Source organism: Poecile atricapillus, chromosome 1, assembly GCF_030490865.1.
Source record: "Poecile atricapillus isolate bPoeAtr1 chromosome 1, bPoeAtr1.hap1, whole genome shotgun sequence".
NCBI lineage: Eukaryota > Metazoa > Chordata > Aves > Passeriformes > Paridae > Poecile > Poecile atricapillus.
In genome coordinates, this window is record NC_081249.1 from 140425820 (window position 1) to 140440957 (window position 15138).

General features: G+C 38.1%; 1 protein-coding gene across 1 annotated transcript in view; it reads left to right on the plus strand.

The window, feature by feature from the left end:
- Positions 1-15138, plus strand: part of HSD17B12 (hydroxysteroid 17-beta dehydrogenase 12) — an 82973-nt gene that overhangs the window by 54504 nt on the left and 13331 nt on the right. Inside the window, 3 exon segments of the mRNA XM_058855741.1 lie at positions 8-72; positions 1044-1088; positions 11116-11150. Coding sequence (XP_058711724.1) covers positions 8-72; positions 1044-1088; positions 11116-11150 — 145 coding nt within the window.

Below are 15138 nucleotides of genomic sequence, written 5' to 3' on the forward strand. Positions count from 1 at the left end.
CTTTCAGTCAACAATGTGGGAATTGCCTATGCTTATCCTGAATATTTTATTGATATTCCAGATCTGGAGAAGGTAAGTGCTTTTCTGGTACCCTCTAGTGTTCTACTGTGGTTAGCAGATGTTACAAAAGTATTTAGATTTGGTTAAGGAACACACATAATGAGGTTTTCTGATTAGAATCAAGTGTTCAAAAGCTTGGAGATTCCCATAAGCAGCATAACACAATGCTAATGATGGCAGTCTCACTTCTTGGTGGTGTTCTTTACGTATTTTCCCTGCTTCTTCTGCTCCTGTTCCTGGTCTCATCTGGCTGTTGTTTATGAGCTGCTTTAGCTTGTGCAGGGGGTTTCTTATGTGACTGAAGGGGGGAGGAAGCAATTTCATAGATGAAAGCTGCGTAGTCCATAACACTTACAAAACTTAAATAAGACCATTTTAGACAGTTCATGATGTAGGGACAATCTTGGTTGTACTGGATACATTGAAAACTCTGATTATGAACAATTTCACTAGTGCATGATTTTCTTTCTGAAACTGTTGTAGCTTACTGGGTACATTGTGGTTTTGTGTTTTCTGCTTAAGTGTTGTTAAATACATCTAGTGTTTGGTTCACCTTCAAATAAGCTCCGTGATGTTTAGCAAAAATAAATTAAATAAATAAAATCCTATTTTTTTACCTCCTGAATAAACTGAAAGTCATTAAAATGGTGAAGAGTAAAATATGGTAGTTAATTTTAAAATGTGTAAAAAGATAAGAATTCATTAAAGTTCGTAAGTACTGCAAATAGTGTTAGGAAATAGCGTCAGCGTGATACACCTGTGTGGTTCTGTGTTAATGCAAGTCCCTAATCAAAGATGAAACCTGACAAAGAGCAATTCACAGACTTTGCTTTGAAAGCCTGTCACTGTTCCTCATACTTAAGCAGGTAGGCAAGGAGAAAAGGCAGATAATTTATCCCAGAGGATAATTAAACCCAGAGGATGTATAAATACTGTTGAATCAACTTAAAATGAGTAAACCCCAAAACTTTGTTTTCTTCCAGATGATCGACAAAATGGTTAACATTAACATCATATCTGTTTGTAAGGTAAGTTACAACACTTCCTGATAATTCAATACCAGAAAACAAGATTCAGTTGTCTGAGGGAATTACTTTGACCTGTTAGACTACAGGTTCATTTTTTGTGTTGGAGAAACCCAGAGGAGAGGTTCCAGTTGTAATATTGAACTGTTCTGATGGTTGTGTGAAATGTAATTTGTTGCAAAGATGACTATTAGCTATTTGAAAGGAGCAAGGTAAGTACATAAAACAGCATTTAATGCTTCTTCACAATTGTTCTTCTAGTCCTTCTTGTAAGTGCTTCATTCTTCTCTCCCTGCATCTGTGTTTCTTGGGGTGGGCAGCCCTTATCTCTGCATGCCTAAGGTTTTTATACACTGTAGTGAGAAAGCACTTAAATATTTTCTGCAAAATATATGAGCAAGAAGGAAAACCAAGTTCACAGAAGTATGCATTAACTTTACATCAGAAGTTGCCTTCACTTTTTGATATTTAAACTGAAGTTTTTATTGAGAAGAAATCAGCATGACTTCAGGCTAAAACATATGATGGTTCTCTTGTTGATTAACATGAGGCCCATTCAAAAATGAGGTTTTCATCCTGGTATAGCAAACCTTGAGAAGAGGGAATAGCTGCTTACATGTCACAGGGATGCTGGTAGTGTATTATCAGTGTAATGATGAAACTCCTTGTGAGTATTTACTGCTAAACTTTCTTATGCATAACAGTGTATCTCTATTAGCTGAAGGTTAACTTTCTGCCTCAGAGCTAAAATATTAGAGGTTTCAAAGATTGCTTGAAAGACTTGACTTTTTTGCAGCTCTTCTGATTAGGTCGGTTAAAGTAATCTAGTACAGTTCTTTTGGGGACTCTAAACTCTGATTTTCATGTGAGGAGGCACAGCACCTCTTAAAACAATGCTTTAATAAGATTCTCACACTTCTTTAAAACAGACAAACAGTGAAAATGCAGCCATTGCTTGATTGAATGGGAGTTGGTAATGGCAGCTTACTGCTGCAAGTTCTTACTTCTGTGTGTGTTTTGTTTAACACCTCAGAACTACTTGTTGGAAAGTTAGAAATGCTATAACAGTGAGTCTTCAGAAGCCTTTCACTTGGAAAATGACCGTGAGCCTGACAAGTACAAGTTTTCTAGTTGACCAAGGACAGCCCATGGTGTCTTACTGTCCCTCTGCAAGATTTAATCAGAGAAGTCAATTATTAATGAGTTTTCTCTTAAGAAAACTTCCTCTTAAGGAAGTAATTTAAGTTAACTGAGCTGCATCAGGTATACATCTGAAGAAGTGTCGAGTAAAGACCTCCTCTGCTGAAGTGTGAGGTCTGTGCTGTGCCAGCAGAGGGAGTGCACTATTCAGTGATAAAAGAATTTGGGGTGTCAGTCTTCCTGGGAGCATTTTGTTATAGTAGAAAAGTTACAGATCAACTACTTCAGTATGTATTTCTGAAGATGGGAGGGTAGTGTAATAGTTTAAATCAGCATACATCCAAAGTTCCAGAGATGCAGCCAGATTGTGTTGTTTTCGTAAGTAATCTAATGCTTCAGTTGTAGTGTCAGTGTTCATCAACAACGTAACAAAATTGTCACACAGCTTTTTGTAAAATTTGTGTCCTTTCAACCTCTTCGCAAGAATAGCCAAAAATGGCTATTTTTGCACATATAGAAACTTACTGAAAATCTGCTTGCTGTGTGTTAATGGTGGTTTTGCTTCTGTTTGAAAACTTTTTCTTGACTGTGAACAACTCCTGCTACTGCATTTAATCAGAATTTGAGCCTAAGATTCCAAGCTTGAAAATGTTTTCTCCTGCATGAGCATGTTGTGTAATTAAACAGTAGGCATGCTAGATGCTTAGTGTTTGGGGGAGAAGAGCACATTAGGGATGTGAGCCATCTGTAAAACCCTTTTTCAGGAGAGCCCATAGGACTAGAGAATCATGGTATGGAAAAAAAAAATTTAGGAAAAGTCTGTGTATCTTTTCACTTAGACTTTTAGGATGTAATCCTGTGAATGTTTAGTTCCATTTTTGAGGTTGATACCATCTCTTATATATATATATGTGTATGTATGAATATTTGTGTGTGTTTTTAAAACAATAATAAGAATATTCTTCTTGTCTGACTAAAAACAAAGTTGGTGATGGAAGTGAGCACAAAGTTCTTAGGCAAGAAGCTGAAGGTCTGCTGAAATGTGAAAGTACAGGAAAAGCAGAGCTACTACCTGTTCAGGCTCTGCCCACAGTATCTCCAGATCCTTGTCAGAGGTGTGACATAACTTATACTGTCATGTTCTAGAGCATTGACATCCACTTCCTTGCCTTTTGGACCAACCTTTCTCAGAGCCTAAAAGATTATGATGTCCCCTGCCCTCTCAGTAGCCTGCACCATGTGCCATGAGCAGCACCTTTTGAGCAGCGCAACTCTTCTGGTGTGTACATCAAGTAATTCCAGTTCTGTCTGAAACAGCCCTTGGACTTGAAGTGGGCAAGTCAGGATAATTAACGCAGATTGATTCTGCAGAAATGTTGAAATCTGTTTTGTTGCCATAAGTATAGGCAGTTCTGAAGCATAATGCTCATCCCGTAACTTTTTGATCCATCTTTTTCTTAATTAATCAGCTCATTGGATTTCCTAGGGGATATGCGGTGTGTAATAAGGGGCACACTGAGAGAGAAGATGACATATTCAACTCACAGGACAAATTTTTAGCCTAGTTGGTCCCACTGTTCAGTATTTTTCCCAGTTACAAAGTATCTAATACTGTTGATTTTTGGCAGGTGTTTTGAGAACTTGTTTTCTGTCAGATCTTTTAAAACCTGTCTTTCCCAAATCCAATTCCATGCTGCCCTGCCTGCCCCCATCATGTCCTTAGATCAGTGTTGGATAAGATCACCTGTGAACCACGAAGTCATGCAATTTTGGGGTTCATTCAGTTTAGCATGAAGTGTTAATTACTGTGATGTGCCTTTAAAGCACCCTGTATATCACTGGAGATAAGCCATGTAAAACTGCTTAAAACATGTTGGAATCTCATGTCTTTTAAAATACTGGTTAAAAAAATTGACAAAATATCACCCTGTTCCCCAGCCCAAGTACATGCTTTTTTAAGCAGTCAGGGCAATATCACATTTTCATGTGTGCAGTGCAGGAGTTACTCTGGTCTTCATATAATATACAAACAAATAAGTGTTATGGGTCTTGATGCCATAAATAGAATGAAGATTTTTCATTTGTGGTATTTTCTCAGGAGAGCTTGAGACTTAATACAGTAATATACAAGGATTTAATTGACAAATAAATGAGGAAGAAGATGAGGTAGTATATGTAGCTTCATTATTCTTGTCATAATCTCATCTCAGATTTCTTGAGGGATTCAAGTAGCAGAACTTTAATGAATGTTGGTAGCAGTTCAGGTAATATGTGTTTGTATTATAACTTTTGGATATCTTGTTGCATTTTGAGATACAAATATTAGTGGCATTGAGTGAAATACCAGGTCAAAATCCCTGGGTTTTTTCATTAACCAGCAGGTGTTGAGAAATCAAAATTAGAGTTGCTCTGTATAGTTCTAATCACAGTTCCTTTGTATTAACTTCATCTTCTATTAACTTCATCTTTGTAGTCTACAGCCTTTAGTTTCACTTGGAAAAATAAACTTGATTTGGCTATTGGCTTAATGTTCTGAAAGCCAAGGGTTCTAGAACTGCGGTCCCGTGGAAAAAGTGGGTAGGTTTATGAGCACAGGGGATAGCTTCAAATGCTTCAGGTAGCCCTTCTTTGTCCTTTGAAAGCTGCAAGAGTTACTTGGTACGCAAAGAATTGCAAGTTTATTTCTTTTGCAGTGTTACAATATGCTAATTGCATTGGGAGTGAGGCATAAACTTATTTTCTCTTGAGAAATGAGCAGGACTAAATAGTGGAGGGAGTGCTGGCTTAGCGGTTGGTTAAGCAAGGAGCTGGATTGGTTTACAGGCTATTATATTATGGGGGGATGCAAATTTTAGGCTTGCAGGTCAGGCTTTGCTTGGAAATTGGCATTAACAGGTGAAGTGGGAGAGTAAATGATGTACATATACATCCCTTGTGTCTGTGGTAGTCTTCACACTGATGATTTTACTCATGTTCTATACTGATGGTCAGCACAAAAGGCTAATAGGCTTTACAACATCAAGGATTTTTGTTGTCACATTTGAGATGCTTTTAATTTTCTCAAGACTTCAAAATACATAAACGCTTCATGTTGAACTGAGATATCTGGTGTCAGCTGCCCCTGTCATGGAGGAGTAGTGAGGGGTGAATTCCACCAGGTTGTGAATCTCAGGCAGGACATGGAAATACCACAAAGTCTGAAACTGTGAATTTAGGAAAGAAAGCAACAACAGAACCCAAAACCAATATAAAATTAAAAGGAAGAACAGAAATTAGTGTATTTGAGAAAGAGGGGAAATATTTTATGCAGACCTCTGTGTAGAAAGAAGAAAAGCCTGTGGAGCAGCAATCCTGAAAAGACAGGAGGAAATGATATCTCTCTCTCCCCAGTGTGTATTCAGATGGGCTAATGCAGCCTAATGCTACATCTGTAAAGGTACTTGACCAGAAATCAGGTGGTAGTTGCTTGTCCCCTGCAAGAACCCTGTGTGTGTATTCCAGTCTAGTCAAGAGATTTTTAACATTTATTCACAGTCATAATCAAAGAGGGGGTTAATGATCTAGCCAAGTACATAACACAAGTTTAAAACTGAGAAGGGACAGTTGCCAGTGCTTTGAAAAGGAGTAAGCATCCTGTGAAGGTGGTCATGAATATCATTCAGATGTTCCAGAGGGAGAAATTCAATGCTGTGGTTTTCCACCTTGCTGACTTTCAACCTGAGAGTGTGATAGACAGGAAGCTGGATCAAGGGAAATGTAGCTCTGATAAATATTTTTAAGCAATAGTCAGAGAATCACTGGGGATTTGTCTTCAAAGTATAAGTAACTTGGGGAAATTCAGGAAATCCTAGAGTTCTGTGGCTTTCTGTAGATTAGGAGTTGACACAAACACATATTTTGCCTCTTGAAAAGAGAAAGTTCAGCTTTATTATTTGAGTAGCCTTTGTCCTGTGTAAAGGGCAAGAGGAGAAATATGCTTATTTTGAGAGCTTTCAGCTTTTAACTTCAAAAGTTTGTGGCTCTAAATATGGAAAACATTCTCTTCTAAAACTTGCTCAGAGGAAAGTCAGTGAAAATGAGCAGTCCTTATTACTTTTATAGTTCCCTTTTTATGTCTGGCGCCCCTGATATGGCCACATGGGTTACTGTATGAGTTGAGCTGATGTCAGGTTTATTTGCTAGTTTTTACAAATACAAATAATTCTTGATTGGCTTGGGGTATGAGCTGCATTAATAAGTTACTGTTTCAAGACGGACACATAAAAAAACTTTGTAGATGCTGAGAATGGGCTTCACAATAAATTTAATTACCAGTGCATGAGAACAGTTCCTTAGTTTTTCAGGTACCATCTGCAGGCAAGGGAACCAGTTAACTTTGTTAAACAGCTACTGCATTTGTGAATCTTCTGCTCAGACACTCTTGAGTTGGCTCATGGTCGCAATGATGTTTTTGTACATGAGTGGGAGCACCATGGGAAATTCCTGATCTTTAAGAAGTTATGTTGCTCTGAGTTGTTAAAATTTCACCCCAGGTTTGCGGATGAGGGAAGCTTCTTAGATGCATGGCACTGTAGCAAACTTGTCCAAATTCTTAAGCCTCACCCTTTGTTGTATTTGCCTAGCTCTAGTTACAGAAAGGGTATTATACCATTTCTAAGTGGAAAGAATGACATGCAGTTGTAACATCATAGAATAATTTCTCTCTAAATATACAACCATGGTATTCGATTTCTGGTGTTGTATAACAGTTGTGGGGCCCATAAGGTATGAAGGATGACTTTGAATATTTACCTCACCTTTTCCTGCTGTATTTTAGTAGTCTGAGTAACATCATTTGAAAGATGATAAAAATTTTGCATCTTACTATTTTTTCCAAAGTCTCTACTTCTGGGCTATTGCTTGGACCAGATTGACAAAATACTACAATGCAGCGATAACTAAGAATGGGAGGTTTTCTTTGAAGAAAAAATCACTGGAAATCCATGGTTATAATTTCCAACTTTATTTGTTAGTCCTCTAATAGCAGCTTTTAATTGTAGTGCCTGCTTTAGAATGTAAATGTAGCTATAATTCTGTGCATTCTTGTATTTGCAAGTAGAAATCTTTGCTTTGTTAGGGTAAAAGTGGTGTTACTTTTTCCAGAACTAGAAGGTAGAGAATAGGTTTGGTGAGGAAGAGTGGACAATGCAACCAGTGTTTGCCAGGAATGTAATAAATGCAGTTGCAGATGAAAGGGCATCAAGAAACGATAGCTGCCTATAAAAGATTATTGAACTGGTCTGTAATCAGTCTCTGCCTTAAGTTAGTAATTTGCCCTGAGCATCCTGGAACTTGAGATCTGGATGGTTAGGTATGAAAGAAGTTGACTTAAAAACAAAGCAACCCTCCAAACCAAAGGAACTATACCCGAGACTCCATGATAGTGTTATATGTCCATGAAATAATTGGAAAACACACACAAAAAAATAGAGTGCAACAACACTCCTCATGGTTTTGTGTGCTAAATACAACTTTTAGCCAGACCCTGTAAAATATCAAAGATTAACAGCTTCTGATGTTGAGTAACCTGTCCTGAACAAATTTGTCAGATGGACATGTAAATTTTCAGAAAGAAAAAGCACTTTGTTTTAGATGAACTGGCAGTTTTCATGTAGTCCAACTACTTGTCCAGAATTACCTGAGTCTTCAGAGTCTTGGGTACATTTGTATTTTCAACTGTAGCACTCATATTTCTGTGGAAAGTAGTATTCCTTCAAAAAAAGGTCATGTGAAGGAAGCTTAACCATGTTCAGTAATCACCAACTGAAGGCACTCTTTAGGGTAGCTCCCAGCCTCTCCTTTAGGCTTCCTGACACTTCCTTCAACCTGTATTAAATTGCCTTCAAATAATTGTAAAGTTCTCTGACATTCTGCATGCAAATTCCTATAGATTGACTTGCAAGGCTTTGCCATTTATGAAATACACACCATTGCAGAACCGACTATCTTTAAACAAGACCCAGCTAAAATTTCGATTCTTTATCTGGGAGATATTTATTCAGTTCTAGATGTTTTGGTTTTGAAATGCCTTTTTTCATAATGGCGTGTCTGAAATTACAGCTATTGCAGATGAGTGTGAACCAGTTTGGCTGTTTTGGATAAGGATCATACAATACAAGCACAGGTGGACACCACTGACACCATTATTAGTGATAAAACTACATTTCTGCTATTAATTGTTTTATTCGAATTAATGCTGAAAATATTTTACATGTGTGTACAGTGTATAAAATTGCTAGACCTGAGTATGGCTGCAGAATACTCTGCCAGCATTTTTCCAATCATGCACTTTGAGTGTGCAGTTGGCTGGGTCAGGTGAGTCTGACTCAGAGCGCTGCCTTCTGTTATCTTGCTCTTTAAAAATAATGGTATTTTTACCTCAAGGTACTGAATATTCATAAATACATTTTTTCACACATCACAAAGGTGTAAAAATACTTATAGAAATTTTTACCTTATTTCACAGAATTTTGAAGTTCCCTCAAAATAAGAATTTTAGTAAAACAAATGGAAGTGATGTTGAGTATGAAATCCAGCTTTGCCTGTGGAGGGGAAAAAAAATTGTCCAGCTGAACTTCAGAAACAAACCATTTAACACAGTTGGTAGTGAGAGACTTCTCGATTTCTCCCCCAAATTGTGTACCTATTGCTGTATTTCAGCTGTCAATGGCTTCATAGTTTTTTTTTTTATTTTATGTAAGTCCAGCAATTATTGTAGCATATTTTAGTAGCCAGTGGGTTCGTGATAAACTGTTAGAGCTGCTTGGTGGGTTGTAATTTGGACTTAGACCAATGAATGCATTTGTGTGGATTTATGACAAAGTTTCAAACATGGGATCTCCTCTACAGTGGGAAATTGTGTACTGGTTTTTCAGATCATTTATGGGTTGCCTAAGGGAGGGCAATTCCAGTCCATGTCCGTGTGCCAATCTGCGGAGATGATATGCAGCATTACACTGCCCTGAGAGGCAAGAAACAGTATGCTGCTTTTTGCCAAGGGATCTGTGGAAGAGATCATAAAACTTGGATCAGATAAAAGCTCTTCCCATCTTGAACTAGTCTTAAAATCAGCCCAAATCATTCTTCATCCTTTAAGATTAAAAGAAATAGTTGTTTCTACATCTCTTTTGAAGCCTTAGTGTATGAAAAAGCTCATGTATGCTTAAGCTTAATACTAGAGGGTTTTTTGAAGCTGCATCAGATCTGTTTAGCTTGTTGATGCTTATCAGCTCTGAATACTTAGTTTGACTTCTGGGGCAGTGCTGACAGCTAAGTGTATCAACAGCTGACTTCATGAAAGGAAGGCCTGTTCAACTCCTGCCTGTACAGTCCCTTATCAAAACTGTCATGCAGTGTGGCTGATGGCAGAATCTATTCTAAGGAAGAAATGCCAATAAAATGCAAAACACAACCCTCCTCTGGCATTTTCTTTGTGTGTCTGCAATCAACTGAGATTGTTTTCTTTTGTGTTTTTTTTCTTTTTTTTTCCTCCTTTATTCCTGAAAGGGTATGTTTTATAATTAAAAAATAAAAACAAACAAACTATAAAACCTCAAACCCAGATTGAGTCATATGTAAGGGCTAATGTAGTCGTGATAATAAAAGGAGTAGCTTCCTACAATAAAAATGGTTTCTTTGTAATGCAAGTTCTTACAGGTGTTTTGTGTGCCTGTATAAGCTGATTTGTTTTGTGTGTGTTTTTCTTTCCATACTATTCAAATATTCAGTGTTTTATTTTATGCTGTCAAGGTAATTTGGCATCAGTGGGAGTATCATTACATTTTGTTGTATGCTGGTTTTAGTATTTTATTACCTACCCCCCATGTTCTCAAAACCTTGTTAGAATACCTTTTTGATGTCAAAAGTGGTAGCAGTGTATATTTCTTGTGTGATCTGTCTTTGGTGTCAGTGACAGTTATGCGTAGGGTTAGTTGGGGCAGGGAAGAATTTTGCACAAGCAGAATTTTGATACTGTTTTAAGAAGGCAGAAGTTTTGGATTTAAATTGTATTTTAGGATGGTAGTAATTAGTAGTGGGAAAATTAACTATTTTATACTAATTAAAATTTTGCCCAACTTTGGCTCAGTGCTTAATTTGTTTCCCTTGTCAGAGATGCTCTGTCTGCAACTGGGAATCTTGTTTTAGGATTACTGCTCTGGAGAATCCTTCAGCCAGCTTGTAGATGGATTGCTCAGAGTCATAATAACGGCAGGAGTTTCCAGAGCAGTGAGGATGTTTGCCAGGCGACTTTCCTCTTAGGGATGTAGTCTTTTCAGTGTGAAAACATCTGTGTAATCAGCAAAAAGTATTTTTGAGTCTTAAGTATTTTCTGTAGGTAATAATGTAGGAAACTTACATTCACTAATTCTGTCAGTGCTCTTGCTGCTCCATAATTTATTTTTGTCTTAAACTCAGCAGTTCAGTTAGCCTAGCTAAAATGTATTGGATAATGTTTTGAATCTTTGCATAGGTGGTAAATTTAGTCAGTCTTGAGGAAGAAGGGTGTTTTTTGCAGGGAGAGGAAGATGGTACATGTGCTGTAGTTTGCTGGTGTTTTAATGTTCTTTAGAGGCCATGGATACTGCAGAGTGGTGAAGACATTTGTTTTATTTACTCTTGTGCTACTAGCTAGATGGGTTCACCAGATTCAGTGCACACACTACTTGACAGAGCCAAGTTATCCAGGTAGAATAAAAATAAACTGCCTACGCAAAGTATGGTCTCTGCTTCCCCGAGCCGTGCTTGGGGTGGAGGGGGTGGCAGCTGCTTCTGGGAGGAAGGGAGGCTTCCCTCGGTCTCTGGCTGTCTGGTGTCTGCATTCTCAGCCATCACGAATGTTTTCCTTTTGCAGATGACACGATTGGTGCTGCCCGGCATGCTGGAAAGGTGAGTCACGCTAACACTATCCAGACAAAGTCATCATTATTTATAGGGGAGAATCCTTTCTTGAAAAATTCATTACTGTGACTAATCAGCCTGGTCTCCATGTTTTAATGGCAGAGTAACGCTGGGTGAGTCACGCTGATGGTGCATGAATCATCAGACGGTGGAAGCCTTTTCCACTCGATTCCCTTTTTATTTTTCCTCTCCCTTCTCCACTGTTGTGGTGATTCCTTTTAGAACAGAATTAAAAAGCCCGTCTGACTCATCAGCACTAACTCAACAACCTGCTATTCTGAGGGGGTGGTTACAGTTCCTGGGAATAACCTTCTTAAGGCTATTTCTCTAAGTCATTGTAAGTAAAATGGATGCAAAGAATTTGTTCTCATTATACAGTAGGAGGTATATTGAGGAAAAGCTGTGATCATTTGGAAAAGTAGAATTGGAGACCAGCTCTTTAGAATAACACACCACTCTTGATAGGGAAGACATGTATTGACTTCCCAGCTTAGCTCTCAGGTGAAATCAAAAGGTTCATGATTTCCATTTAGTCTCCCCAGGCTGTTTTTCAGCTGATGTTGGCTCTGCTGGCTGTTTGCCATCTCTCTTGGGGTGCTAACCCTGCCTTGCTGGGGTTTGCACTGGATCAGGCTCGAGCCATGTTCACAATACTGGGAAAACCTCTGTAGAACCATGCAAACGAATATGGTAAGAGGAGTCCGTGTATGGGGCAAGCCTCCAAATCTCAGAAAGATGATGGGAAAAAAAAGAAAAAGGGTTTGTTTTGTGTCATCTCACTCTCTGAGAGTCTTCATTGCAGACCAGAATTCAGTTATTCAAGTGTTGTTGCATAGATGCTTCACTTTTAAAACAAAGCTTCTTCCTGGGTGCAGACTGTCAGAGCTAGTGGTCACTATGGGAGTCAGCATCTAGCACATCAGGGTGATGGTGAGCTATGATTTTTACTTAGCCAATCAGGAGATACGGATACATTTATTTCATCTAAAGAGATTTGAATTAGAAATAAAGACCCAAGACTGAGCTCTGGGGCAGGGAGTGTAATATTTCCCAATGAAGCTGAAGTAGAGGTTGAGGATTATAGTACAGGGGTGATACATACTCAGGGCTTACAGATCAGAAGCTACTCCTTGTACTATTATTAATAGATAAAGGGACTTGTTTTTGTAAAACCACTGTCCCCTGAAGGTCCTAACATGACCAAAACCTTTATACTTTGGAGGAGATTTAATGTTATTTCATTATTAGGCTTTGGAACTTAAAAACTCTGAACAGTTTCTTGGTTTCTACTTTCTTTAAAGAAATATTGCAGCTATCCATTTAGCAGAGTTATCTCTTCAGCTTCTCTGGACAGAATGATGTATACTCTACTTATAGAATATCCTGTATAGGTTTTTCTGTTACATTTCCCCCTGGGTAAGATGATTTGAATGAAACATAGCAAGCCAGGATCCTGCTGGGTCCTGGTTCTAACTGCTCTCGAGCACACATCATCTTTCCTCTTACTTCTCTAACTGCATGACTACCTCAGGGATTCCAAGGATAAATGCTCAAGAAGCCTGGAAAGAAAAGGTTAATAGTGGTTAAAAAAACCTAAGTGCACATCTTGAACTTTTTCCTAAATATAAGGAACCACTTTAAAAGACTGCTCCATTTGGATGACAGCCTTGGTTTCTGTCTCAAGGAAAAATATTTGAAAAAGCTTCCATTTTCTATTTGATTTTTGTGAAGTTGGTTGGGTTTGCAGTGCACAGAATCAATGCCTTCAGCTGCCAATTCCTGCAGTCATAGCTCACAGACCATTAACACCTCTAGGAGTCTGTAACCACAGGAGAACATGGATGTCCAGCAAAACCAAGGGCATGAATGAATTGGAGCTGGACTTGACTGCTGGTTAGGTCAGCCATATATTTCTCACACGGGACCACAGGCTAGAAAAAGGGCTCCAGGCTCTAAGAATAAGGCTAGACTAAGAATCTCATTGTCATTCCTCACTTGTTCAAGGAGGAAAGCATGTTGAGTAGATAGATATGACATAGTGTGTTAGAGCATCTTGCAGCTTGCTCTAGTACGTACTTTTGCATATTAGAATGTTGGTTTTATGACAATATATTGCAAGATAAATACAAAAATAGAGCGTTCTTTGTATGCTTTGCATCCAGTTCTGATAAAAGAAAACAAAGCTACATCTTAGTGTGCCTTTTACTTTTTATTTATAATAAACACAGCAGCATTCGATGAATGCCACTTCTGGTAATTAAGTTCTCTGCTGTGACTTCTCTCCTGTGCTCTGAACACTTAAAGTGACAATTTATTATCTGAAGCTTCCTATTAGACTTAAATGAGCAGTTCCTGTATAAATACGCAGGCTACTGTCTGTGATGGGAAACTCATAGAACTGAAAATAAGGCTTGATGTCTTTGGGAACAACAAAAAAGCCACTGCTACCAAAAATCAGTTGGCTGTTGCTAGACAAATACCAAGCTATGGTATTTATTGCCAGGAAAGTAGCAAGTGCATAATTACATTACAGAAGAAGCTTGCTCTTTCCACTTGGCATGCAGCTGGAGCAGGCACTGGTTGCCACAGCAACAGGGAGATGGCTAAATATAGCCTCCCTGGTGCTGGACTGCTTAAGGTAGAATGACAGGGAGGTGTGAGGGTGTGGGCCTGGCTCTCTTCATCTTAACCAACTTTTTTTTGTTTGGTTTTGGGTTTTTTCCCCATTAACGGCACAGTCAAATCAGATGGAGCCCAAATTTATTTTTACCACACTGATGCTTGAGTAATTCTTCAGGTCCCTCTCTGAAAATGTCTATTCTGCAATTCCTTTAAGAAGCAGAATTGTAATTGGAGTAATTGAGACTGTTCCCCCTACTCATATGCTTCTCAATTTCATTTTATCTGGAGGTTTTAAGTTATGAGCTTTTAAACTAGGACTATTTTCTTTAAAATGTAAAAATACAAACCACAAAACCTTCAGTGGCACTGACTGCTTCAAAGAGACCAATACACATAGTTTCTGCAAGGGGCTGCTATTAATGTTTTGTGTTTCCAAGAGGGTTTTCTTTACTGGGTCAAACCATTAATTCACTCCATCTAGGTGGTGGTCACAACTCCTGCTAAAAAGTTGCAGCGTGGCTAGATGCTGTGAGACCTGTGCTTGCAGCCTGAATGTCAGCCTCTCTTCTAAAGCTTCAGTTTGTTTTAAAAGTGTGAGGCTCATGTTTATCCATATTAATGCTTATCCTTCTTTCAATCTGTTAAGCTTTTGTCCTCAGTTAAGTTTTGTGGCAAGTACTCCCTAGTCTGAGTATGGGAAGAGCACTTTTCTTTTATTGGATCTAAATTTCCATCTTTCATTTAAATAAATGTCATCTTTCTTTTGTATTCTGGGAAGATAAATCAAGATCTTGATCTTTTTCAGTTGTTAGTTTGTGTCCTTTTATCATGGCTACTCTTAATAGTCTCTTAAATAACTAAATGGATGTATCAGGGTGGATCTTTTTCTTCACTTTCCCTTTCTTAAATCATCAGTTTCTTAATATTTCTGTTCTGTATTTTGAGGGATAAAGACGTAATACAAGATTTTGGTGGTGGTGGAGGATCTGTCCCTGCCATTTCCAGCATCCTGTTGTTTGGCTGGTTTTAGCGACTGTTGCACAAAAGAGAATTCCTTGTTCAGGGTTTTCATGAAGGACACTATTGATTTAGATTCCTTCAAGGTTTGTGATTATTCACAATTTTTTCTTTAGTATGCATTGTTGGTTATTGATACTCTTAATATTGTTTTTTTTGTCTGCCGTTCTGTAGTCTGTTCACATAGCAGCCTGAGCTTTTTAAAAAGTTCCTTATAGTATTCTCCAATCTGATAATCTCTTAAAAAATGCATAAATACTCATTTTATTGCTAATCTTCATTTGAGATAATGAATAAATATCACAGTCACCACCTGTCTTGATGTGAAAAACTATTA